Source organism: Rana temporaria, chromosome 7 (genome assembly GCF_905171775.1).
Source record: "Rana temporaria chromosome 7, aRanTem1.1, whole genome shotgun sequence".
In the NCBI taxonomy this organism is placed as follows: Eukaryota; Metazoa; Chordata; class Amphibia; order Anura; family Ranidae; genus Rana; species Rana temporaria.
The window spans coordinates 129,012,323-129,024,602 of record NC_053495.1 but is presented as its reverse complement, the minus strand read 5'-3'; the positions used below and the strand labels follow the sequence as shown (position 1 = coordinate 129,024,602).

The following is a 12,280-nucleotide window of genomic DNA, read 5'->3' as shown; positions in this document are numbered from 1 at the left end:
ATAGCATTAGCAAGAAAACGGGTTTATTCTAGCAAGAGAACGCAGAGAAAAAAAGAGGCAAGAAACAACACAATAGAGCTTTAACAGGACGAATGTGCCATATCAGAAACAAACGAGAGTTTTACCTGAACGAGTGCTCCCATCCCCTTATTTCGTCTGAGCATGCGCGGGATTTTTATACGCGGATAATGTGTACTAACCAACGGATATATCCGTCGGATAGCTTCACAGCGGATATATTTGTTAAGCATGTCAGCAAATATTTTATCTGCTGAAAAGCGATTCGACGGAAAAATATCCGCGGATAATTATCCGCTGGCGTGTACACACCATAGAATATATCCGCTGAAACCCGTTTGAACGGATTTATCCGCGGATGGATTCTATCGTGTGTATGGGGCCTGAGGCGTATCTGATTCTATGAATCAGGCGCAGAGTTGTGACGGCCCGCAATCTGGAGATACGCCGTCGTAACTCCTATGTGAATCCGGGCCTTCATGTTCCTGATATGTCCCTGCTGTACCATTGTATGAGAAACCATCCTGTTATACAGTATTTGCATTGCTTCCTTTATGTGAAATCCCTGGTTTTCCTAAAAGTCCCCCTGCTTTCCTATTAAAAACTGACCACACTAAGCAGGAGAGCACACCATGGTCAGTTCTCTAGCTATGCTGGGAACTCAATGTGCTCTCCTCCAATGATCAGACTTGTCCTGACAAGCTACACAGCCATTCACTGGGAAGCTCAGTGTACTGCTGCTTCTCCTCCCCCCAGCTCTTATGCAGCTTAGAACAAAGGGAATGTAATCTTATAAAAAAGGGAAAAAAAGGTATTTAGATTTTTTTTTATATCTATACAAAAATATTTTTGCCTTTCATTTCTATTTTAAACTGAGTGGATTGTTTTACAAGGTGATCATTTACAATCACTTTAAATGCTTGTTAGGTCCAGGGTTTCATGAATAAAGTGTAAAGCCTCGTACACACGACTCAACGGGCGAAACACATCGTTTTCCTCGTCGAGTTCCTTGTTAGGCTGTCGAGGAACTCGACAAGCCAATTTTCTCCATTCCCGTCAAGGAAACAGAGAACATGCTCTCTTTTTGGCTCGTCGAGTTTTTCGACTGTTTCCTCGACGAAAATGTACACATGACCGGTTTCCTCAGAAAAAAAAAATATCTCCCAGCAAGTTTCTTGCTGGTTTTTGCCCAGAAACTGGATCGTGTGTACGAGGCTTAATACGTTGTGCCAGCAGGCTTCCTACAGTGGTGTGACCAGTCCCACAAGCCTCTTCTCCAAAGTGCACCTGGCCATGATTGTACTCCTGCCTCCTCCTTATACCAGTGTTAATAACCCTGCTTCATGCATGATGACAAGAGACCACCCACAGACTGGAGCTTCATAAGGAAGAGGACAGTACTGGAGCAGGGCATTGCAGGGGCTGGGTAATGCAGGGTACACATTTTTTTTTTTTACGTTCAACCCAGCAGGATAAATGAAAGATAACTGACAGATTGCCATACTAACACAAGCAATGTTAGTGCAGCAATCTAACATCAAACCCTGGACCTAACAAGCATTTAACCTTTGCAGTTCCCCATGGCTCACTACAAAGGTAGACTTTTTGTTTTGCCTGGAGTTGGTCTTTGAGAACACAGGCACTGAACAAATATCATGTGACCAATCACAGCAGATCACATGACAACGGTAAACAATAGATCGCTTCCTTTCATGGCATCCATTGTGTACAATTGTGTTGCTACGTGTGATTGGTCACAGTGATTACATGGTACAGAGAGGGCCAATCACAGGTCATCTGTACCATGTGGTTAATCACAACAAAACACTCTGAACGAATCAGTTTCATTCACTAAAAATTGTTGCTTATACCAATGAAATTCACTGGTATAAACAATCATATTGTGTAAAATATATATATATATATATATATATATATATATATATATATATATATATATATATATATATATATCCTGCTCACTTCACCAGAGTTGTACAGTGTTACTATCTAAACAATGTATTGCTCTGGTCACAGTGTGTTAAGAAAAAACTAAAATCATAAAAAAAAAAAAGAAAACATATTTTTTTTCTTTTTTGCATACTGTCAGTAGTAAGTGTTCCTGATTATGTATTATATGATAATGCTGTACTGCAGTGCTGACAGTATGTAAAAAAAGCATTGTGAAAAATTACAACTTAAAAAAAATTGTCTCTTTCTAAATACCTTGGACTTGTCTACTTTCCAAAAAGGGAACTGAACTGCAGTGTACAAACCAATACACCAGCAGCACAGGCCAACATGACGTGCATCGGGACCCGGAGAGTGGTCAGGATATGAGTTAGTTCACCATTTTGCCAAACTTATGCCCCCCGTACAGACGATCGGAATTTCCGTTCAAGCTGTCTTGCACACACACTCACACCAAATTCCGACCGTCCAAACCGCGGTGACGTACAACACTACGACGAGCCGAGAAAAATTAAGTTCCATGCTCCCGAACATGCGTTGACTTGATCCTAAGCATGCATGTTTTTTCTCTGTCAGAATTTCCGAAAGAAAAACTCTGATGGGGCACACACACGGTCGGAATATCCGATGAAACAATTCCGTCTGACTTTTTTCATTGGAAATTACGATCGTGTGCATAAGCCTTGTGATAAACAAGAACGTGTAACTACACCTTTATACATTTCAGAGCACCCTTGTTTTCTTTTCTTCAGTGAGACAGGTGATTACCGTATTTATCGGCGTATACCGCGCACTTTTTTGCCCTGAAAATCAGGGCAAAATGGTGGGTGCGCGATATACGCCGATACCCGCGCCGAGTTTGAACACTGCACCGGCATATACCGAGCGCAGTACACTCGTGTATAGTCGGGCAGGCTCGGCTTCTCTCGCGCTCCCGTCCTGGACGTACAGGACGTGAGCGCGAGAGTAGCCGAGAGTAGCCGAGCCTGCCCGACTATACACGAGTGTACTGCGCTCGGTATATGCCAGCGCAGTGTTCAAACTCGGCGCGGGAAAGCGGGGATCGATCGGGGAGGACACCGCAGAAGGACGCCGGACCCGACGAAGAGGACACCCGAAGCCGCAGACGGACGCTGGACCCGACGAGGCCGCCGATGGACGCCGCGCAAGACACCAAAACTGTAAGTACTAAAATGTTTTTTTTTTTACAGGAATGCGGGTCCAGTTTAGGGGTGCGCGCTATACGCGGAGCGCGCAATACCCCGATAAATACGGTATATCTGCAAAATATTGCAAATTATTGCTGCCTAGATCACCTGGTCGCTTGTCAAAAATCTTCCAGGCTGGACCCATACCAGCTCTCTGCAATCCTATGGATTATCAAGAGATTATAGGGTACATCATTGGCCCTGGCGCAGAGTGCTCTGATATTTAAAGTAGAACTATTAGGCAAAACTTTTTTTTCATTTTTGGATAAAGTAAGGGAGGGTTATATTGTCATATTTTTTTATGCCATCTGTGCCCCATTGCAGAGATTACCCTTCACTTCCTGTCCCACAGCCAGACAGGAAGTGAGAGGGAATTTCTGCAAATTAAGGGAATTCCTTGGGGAACCCCAGGTCACCAGAACTAGTGTCCCCATTGGATGATTCCCCCTCTATTACTTTTCTGGGGACAACCCAAAATGTGGAATTTTCTCTTACTTTCACTTTCAATGATAATGGTAATCAGGAGAAATAGGGTGAATCTCCCTAACGCGTACACAGACAGCAATAAAAACTGACAGGCGGTCTAATCCCTCTCCAATATATCCAAAACTAAAAAAAAAAAAAAAGTTTTGCCCTTAGTTATACTTTAACTAATATCTGAAATGTAACTGTACCAACGTTACATTTTGCATACAAATAAAGAAAGGTCGATCATTTGTAATCAACAGGTTTTGATCTACAAACACTTCTCAGTAACCCTCATGTTTTATGTATGAAATTGATCAAAAGATAGCACCTCTTACCAAACTGGGTCAGCATTGACAGCGTCATCGTACAGTAAAATATACAAGCAGAAACATCCAACTACCAGTGCATGGAACGTCGATACTGTCCTGAGGAAGAAAGAGCTCAATGTCACATAGGATAATTGTAGTTGTATTAGTGCACTTGTAACAAAACAGTTGAGTAGTAGATGTACTGTAGACTTTTTCATTTGCACTAACAATTGATCCAAAGCTCTCTCTCTCTTTAGATCAAAGCAGTACTGATACACAGAGGTTAAATGACAGTCTTAAAATTGTACTCCAATCAGATAGAAAAGGCACAAATTCATGCAACTCAGTATTCAATAATACATCCTTAATCACTTCCATACCGGGCACTTTTACCCCCTTTCTACCCAGGCTAGATTTCAGCTTTCAGCGCTGTCACACTTTGAATGACAATTGCGCGGTCCTGCAAAACTGCACCAAAATGAAATTGTTATCATTTTTTTTTCACACAAATAGAGCTTTCTTTTGGTGCTTCCTTTTAAAAAAGCTTAAAAATGTTTTTTTTTAATTTTAGTTTCTATCAGAAATTTTTGAAAATAAATTATTTTTCTCATTCACTGCTGTGCGCGGATGAGGCGGCACTGATGGGCACTGATGAGGCGGCACTTATGGGCACTGATGAGGTGAAACTTATGGGCACTGATAGTCAGCACTTATGGGTACCGATGAGGCAACACTTATGGAAACTGATGAGGCGGCACTGAAGGGCACTGATGAGAAGGCACTAATGTGCCACACTGATGGGTACTGATAGTGTGATGGAGTTGATAAAATGACTATTATGTCTATGTTATCTCTCTCTTCTAACCACTGGAATATTTTTCTTCTTTATTATTTTTTATTATTAATTTATTTTCTTTCTTTTATTATTTTTATTATTATTTTCCTTTCTTTTTGCGATATATATATATATATATATATATATATATATATATATATATATGTGTGTGTGTATATATATGTCTTAGTAAATACTTGAGAAACATTAGAATTTTTTTCCTTGAGTGAAAATTATGACATCACTTGTTCGAGGCGAGAAACAGATGTCTTACTCTCACTCCTTTTCCTACCCCTCCCACCGTGCAGAGAAGATAGGTCCTGAAAAGCTATGGAATGTCGCCTCGTGGCAAAAACAGATGTCACAGGAGAAGGACCATATACGAATGAACCAATCATATATACACATATGTGATGAAATTTTCTTATGTCACTTTGTTTATATAAGGGGCTGAGACCTTGAATAAACTCCAGGGGTTCCTGTTGATGATGAAGAGCTCACACTGAACCAGTGTGTCCCAGTGTGATTATTTTTGCATGCATGCATTCACATCATCATAGATTTGGATCAGAGGCAGAATAAAAAAGCATCCTGGAATTGGACCAGGGAAAAAAACTATTACAATTTGTGGCACTGATATGCGGCACTTATGGGCATTGATAGGTGGCACTGATGGCCACTGATAGGCAGCACTTATGGGCAATGATAGACAGCACAGATAGGTGGCACTGATGAGCAGGCACTGAAATGAAGCACTGACTGGCATCACTGAAATGCAGCACTGACTGATCATAGGCCCCATTGTGTATTAGAGACATGGCGCGCCCACGATCACAGCAGTGAGATTGGGGTGACATCATACAACGTCGTCCCACAATGAGAGCAGATCCCATCCACTGTCATTTTACTATACGTCTGGTGGGAGGTTAAACATGCTTTGTTTTAATGCAAGCAGTGAATCCTGAATTTGAAATGGGAGAGGGAGCAGCAGCACCAGGAGCCAATCAGATCATGTGCAGACAAGGAACATTCTGATAAAGGAGAAAGCAGAGTGACAGAGAGATGAGCTCATCGTTCTGCTACTTCTCTTTTCACTGTTCCGTCACAGGCTGAGGGAGGGACAAGACCTGTAAGTTCTACTGAACTGCAGGAGAGAAAAAAAACAGGTCTACCTCTCTACCAGACAGCTGAGTAATTCTCAGAAGTGTTTGGACAGACATACAAATCCTATGGCAGGTAAAACTGCTCCCTTATATGTATTTCATTTGTGTATTTAGATGTTTGCCTGAAGAAGTTTAGCTTGCAGTTATTTTAGGGCCCATTCACACTCATGCAAATTTGGACATGACAAGTCGCAGCCCGCTATTTGCAATGACACCCATTCAGATCGGTGGGACTAGAAGTAGCAGTGATTTTGAAAAGGTGCCTGCACTACTTTCGTGCGACTTTTGATGCGTCTGTGGTCCAGAGAACATAAAATCGTATCAAAGGCGCTCCAAAGTCACAATCATCATCACTTCATTTTATGACAGTTCTTACTTCTGTGACACTTTCCTCCTGATTCCATAAACTTTTTAGTCTTTATCTAAATAATTCTTATTAAAGTGTATCTAAACCTTTGTTTTTTGTTTTTCAAACTAAAATAACAAACATGTTATACTTACTTGCTCTGTGCAATCGTTTTGTGCAGAGCATCCCAATCCTCCTTTTCTGGGGTCCCCCGCAGGCGCTCCAGGCAAGTGCCCACAGGTAAAGCCACTTTTCGTGCATGGTCGTTCCCGAGCCACCCAGTCTGCGTCTACTGACACAGAACAGGTGACTCAGCCCCGCCCCCAACTTCCTCATCACAGCATTTGATTGACAGCAGCAAGAGCCAATGGCTGATGCTGCTATCAATCTGCCCAATGAAGAGGGAGACAGAGGCAACAGCCGCTGGTCTCGTGCACATCGCTGGGTCATATCAGGCTCAGCAAAGATCGGGGGGGGGGGGGGCAATGGGAGGATGCTGCAGCACAGGAGGTTGTTCTGCTTAATGTATTCTGTGCAAAACCTTAAGGCTTTTAGAACCACTTTAACCTTTTTTTCTACTTGTCCTTAAAGGGGATGTAAAGGTTCAGGTATTTTCCCCTTAATGCATCCTATGCATTAAGGTGAAAAAAACATCCGATGCTTACCGGCCCCCCAGCCCCCCCCCCCTCCCCCGTTTACTTACCTGAGCCCTCGAAAGTCCTGCATCGAGAACGCGGTCTTCTCGGCTCTTCATTGAATAGATAGATAGCAGTGCAGCCATTGACTCGCGCTGCTGTCAATCGAATCCAATGATGCAAGCACGGAGGCGGGGCCGAGTCTGGCATTTATGTCTATGGACGCAAATACTAGACTCAGGAGCGCGCCCCCAAGGTAACCCCCTTGGGAAAGCGCTTTCCAGGGGGGTTAACTGATGCGGGGAGGAGCCGAGACAGCCGCTGAGGGACCCCAGAAGATGAGGATTGGAGCCACTCTGTGCAAAACGAGCTGCACATCATTGGTATGTATAATATGTTTATTATTATTTATTTATTTTAATTTTTTTAACGAACCTTTAGTAACACTTTAACTGTCACAGATAATGAATTGTTCATTGTAGAATTTGTTTTACCAAACTGCATCAGTACTGCTGGGGCCCTCCAGCTGTTGTGGAACTACATTTCCCATGCGACATTGCAAGACTGGCAGTTACAATTACTCCTAGAGGCATGATGGGACTTGTAGTTCTGCAACAGCTGGAGTGCCCCAGGTTGCCTACCCCTGTTCTAGAGAGTACGATGATAACTATAATAATCTCCTTGGTCCACGAGCTTCTATAAATCAGCTTCTTTTTCCCTTGTAACTCTTTACCACAAAGGGCCACATTAACTCGCCTGGTTGCCAAGAAAGAGGGGAAAGCTATTTTAAATTCTCCCTGCACGCATTAGATTACACCCAGGGACAGTAGTCAGTGAAATATAAAGCTAAATAGCATTTGTGCATTGCAGGGAAAGCCAGGCCAAGAAATGCCTTTTTATAAAGCTTCGGAAGTTCCCTAATGATCTGAAACCAAATGAACATCCCGTATGGCATAAGAGGACAGTATAACCAGTCAGTGATAAGAGTACAATTGTCACAAGCAAGCTAACAACACAGCTGTGCGACCTTGCATCTCTTTAAAGCTGAACTCCAGATTTATTAGAAAATATACCCTTGCAGTGGGCCCTACCGCCCTGCAAGAGTTAACTACTCGTTTACGTTTTTGGGTGCTAGTTTACGTTTTTGGGTGCCGTTATCAAGGGTACTACTTACCGTACCCTCCTCTCTGGCAGGCCATCTTGATCTGTGCGCCTGGTCCTGAACTGCTCTGGGCCTCAGTGGCACTGCTTCCTCCTTTACGTACAATACATGGTTAACAGCCCGGCACTGGCTGTAATGACACCAAGGGACCGCCCACAGCCCAGAACACTAGGAAGGAGAGGGGTAACTAGTTTCCCCGCAGAGCCATTTTCTGTTTTTAGTTTAGAACAGGGCTTGACAAATTTGCTTGGAATCCAAGAGTCAGCTAAAAAAGTTAGGAGTCAGGAACGCGCCCCGTCCCGCCAAGCTCGCGCGCAGAAGCAAACGCATACGTGAGTAGCGCCCGCATATGAAAGCGGTGTTCAAATTACACATGTGAGGTATCGCCGCGATTGGGAGAGCGAGAGCAATAATTCTAGCCCTAGACCTCCTCTGTAACTCAAAACATGCAACCTGTTGAATTTTTTAAACGTCGCCTATGGAGATTTTAAAGGGTAAAAGTTTGTCGCCATTCAACGAGCGGACGCAATTTTGAAGCGTGACATGTTGGGTATCAATTTACTCTGCGTAACATTATCTTTCACAATATAAAAAAAATGGGCTAACTTTACTGTTTTATTTTTTAATTTAAAAAAAAGTGTATTTTTTCCCAAAAAAGTGCGCTTGTAAGACCGCTGCGCAAATACGGTGTGACAGAAAGTATTGCAACGACTGCCATTTTATTCTCTAGGGTGTTCGAATAAAAAATAAATATAATGTTTGGGGGTTCTAATTAGAGGGAAGGAGATGGCAGTGAAAACAGACAGGGGAAGCTCCATTAGCATTGCTGGTTGTCTGGTCATACCAACGGCCACCACAAGATGGCTCAAAGGTTATAGCGTCTACAAAATAGGGGATAGATTTAGGGATTTTAAATAGTTTTCATTGTTCTTACTGGTAATGATGGCGATCTGCGATTTTTAGCAGGACTGCGACTTTACAGCAGATAAATATGACCCTAAGTGACACTTTTTGGGGACCAGTTTCACCAATACAGTGATCAGTGCTAAAAAAAATGCACTGATCAATGTATAAATGACACTGGCAGGGAAAGGGTGAACACTAGGGGCAATCAAAAGGTAAGCTGTGTGAGCTAACTGTGTGGAGGATGGGCTCACTGGGAGAACACAGAGATCGCTGTTCCTGATCACCAGGAACAGCCTATCTCAGTGTTGTCTCCTGTCAGAACGGAGGTCTGCCTTGTTTACATAGGCAGATCCCTGTTCTGCTTCTCTGTGGAGAGTGCGCGCCGACAGTATCTCATGCACAAAGCAACGTACAGGTACATCGTTTTTCATGTAGCCGGGCTTCCCTGACACAATATATGTGCGATGGGCAATCCGGAAATGGTTAAAGTCATTTTTACCTTAAAGTGGTTGTAAACTCCTTTTGATTAATTGTATAAATTGTATAAATAGGTAGGCCTATTAGGCTTTATTCACACTAATGTTTTTTTTTGTGCATTTTGCATTTTGAAGAAATGCAAGGAAACATTTTAACATGGGTTCCTATGGAACATGTTCACATCAATGCATTTTTGTGCCTTTGCGTTTTTGGAAAGGGTCAGGGACTTTTTTTCCTGGAAAATGCAGCATTTTGCATGTAATAGACTTCAATGGACCCTCATCCAAAACACAAGTACTAAGTTTTTACCACAATTTTGCCGTGATTTGCATTATTTTTTTTATTTTATTTTTACACTGTATATAGCTGGTTGCTAAGGAGGGGACGGAAAGCCGGCCGCAGCGTTCTTAACAACCGATGAGTCATCAGCTGTCAGGGTGCTTCCCGCTGAATGTAAAAAAAGAATTGCCGGCTAAAAAAAAACAAGAAAGCGTGGGGTCCCCTCCCAGGCCCTTGGGTCTAGTATGGATTTGGAGGGCACCCCCGTGCCAAAATGTAAAAAAAAATGGCGAGGGGTTCCCCCAAAATCCATACCAGACCCTTATCCGAGCATGCAGCCCAGCAGATCAGGAAAGGGAGGGGACGTGCGAGCCCCCCCCCCCCGAACCATACCAAGCCACATGCCCTCAACATGGGGAGATGAGTGTTTTGGGATGGGGACAAGGGCCTCTTCCCGACAACCCTTGCCTGGTGGTTGTCGGGGTCTGCGGGCTGGGGACTTATCGGAATCTGGAAGCCCCAGATTAACAAGGGGGCCCCAGATCCCGCCCCCCCCCCCTCCCATGTGAATGAGTATGGGGTACATTGTACCCCTACCCATTTACCAAAAAAAAGTAGTGTAGTGTTAAAAAATACAGTAGACAGTTTTTTAATAAAAATGTCTTCTTCTTCTCCGCTTTGTCCTCCGGTCTTCCTCCATCTTCTCCCACATCTTTATCCTCCGGTCTTCTCCTTCTGCCCCAAAACACCCATCCCCCCATGTTGAGGGCATGTGGCCTAGTATGGTTTAGGACAGGGGGGGGTCACTCGCTCGTCCCCTGGTATGGGCCTGGTATGGACCTGGGGGGGGTTGGGTCCACGCTGTTTTTTTCTCAACTTTTTTTTAGCCGGCAATTCTCTTTTTTTTTCATTTAGCGAGAAGCCCGCTGACAGCTGATGACTCATCGTTTGTTAAGGACGCGGCGGGCCGGCTTCCTGGCCTCCACCATAGCAACCAGCTATATACAGTGTAAAAAAAATTGCGGTAAAATCTTAGTAAAAACGCGTGTCCAAAAACACGGCAGCACCACAAAAAGCACTTCAGAAATGCTCAAAAGCAACATGCATAGATGTGAATCGAGCCTCATAAGGCTACAGGTACTGTAAATATCTCTAAAACTAGCAGCGTTTAGGAGATATTGATATACTGTATATGCAGCTGATGACATCATTAACGCATGCGCTCTGAAGGAACAGCCACCCGTCACATCAGGCAACTCTGGGCAGTCACAAATCCGTAGTCCGCAGACCCGGAAGGAGGATGGGTGAAGATGGATGCGGCCTCCAGCACGCATCGGTGGAGGGCTTCGTTTGCAGGTAAGTTTCACATTATGTGCTAATATGCGACGCAGAAAAAAAAATGCCAGCGGTTTACTTCCCCTTTAATGAATTCCCTACAGTAAGGTAAAAATGTCCCAGTAGCAGTATTGCCCTTACACCTCCCAGGAAAAACTTACCTCACTTGATCCAGCGCTGTGCCCATTTGTAGCGGCACGTTCCTCTCTCCCTGCACAGGACAGCGACCCAGCCACTGAGCAGAGAGCAGGGACGGGGCAAAGCCACATGTGTGACAATGTACCCGGATTTGGTGGGAGCCCACACATCTGCTTCCATAGCATTGTGGCAAACACAGAAGAAGAATTCAGCTGGGGACACCTGAAGATGAGGTTTGGGTTTTTAATTTAAATAATTTTAAGTATAACCTAAAATATTAAAGCCTTGAACTAGACATAAAAAAGTATCATCATCATAAATAACTTAGATTTTTTTAAAAATGTATTCTTTGGTACCACTATAACTTTGTTGCCATCACAATGGAGCTAACAAGCCCTCTATGTGATAGCATCGACCCGGTGACAGGACCTTTATGGAGACATCAGGGGTCAATGAACCCTGCCCTCCACTGCACTGCAGCTAATCAAGCACAGATCATGCTGTTTTCCTGGCCCATAGCAAGCAGCTTCCTATGGGAGCACCAGAGCAGGCTCGCTCCCGATTAGCTGCTTTGCGTGTCGATTCACACACAGAGCATGGCTCGGCCCTGACACTGCTCTCTCCTCATTGGCTCACAGGTTGTGATTGACAGAAGCGGGAGCCAATGAACTGTGTCAGCCAATGAGGAGGAAGAGACCCAACACATCGTTGGATCGAGATGGGACTCAGGTAAGCATTAGGCTGCATTCACACCTGAGCGTAGGTCGTTCGGTCGTTTTTTTCCGGCTTTTTTTTGTGCGTATTTATGCCTATTTGCGTGTTTGCATACAGCGTCGTCCGACTTTTTTGTACTTGACGTTTTTTATTTTAGCCAATAGGAAAAATTATCATCTTTTCATCACTTGTTGCTATGTTGGTAGATTTTTTTTTATCTTCTGCCTGGGTGAAATGTTCTATTGATTAAAGTGACAAAACGCCCGTAGCAAACGCTCGTTATCGCGCTAGTCGCTTGAATCGAGCGTTTACATTAC

At 43.7% G+C, this 12,280-nt stretch overlaps 1 protein-coding gene across 2 annotated transcripts in view; it reads right to left on the bottom strand.

The window, feature by feature from the left end:
* TLCD4 (TLC domain containing 4) overlaps positions 1-12,280 on the bottom strand; it is a 147,337-nt gene that overhangs the window by 61,005 nt on the left and 74,052 nt on the right. For both annotated transcript variants that reach the window (XM_040359970.1, XM_040359971.1), the window contains exon 3: positions 4,001-4,090. In XM_040359970.1, coding sequence (XP_040215904.1) covers positions 4,001-4,090 — 90 coding nt within the window. The remainder of the gene's footprint in view (positions 1-4,000; positions 4,091-12,280) is intronic.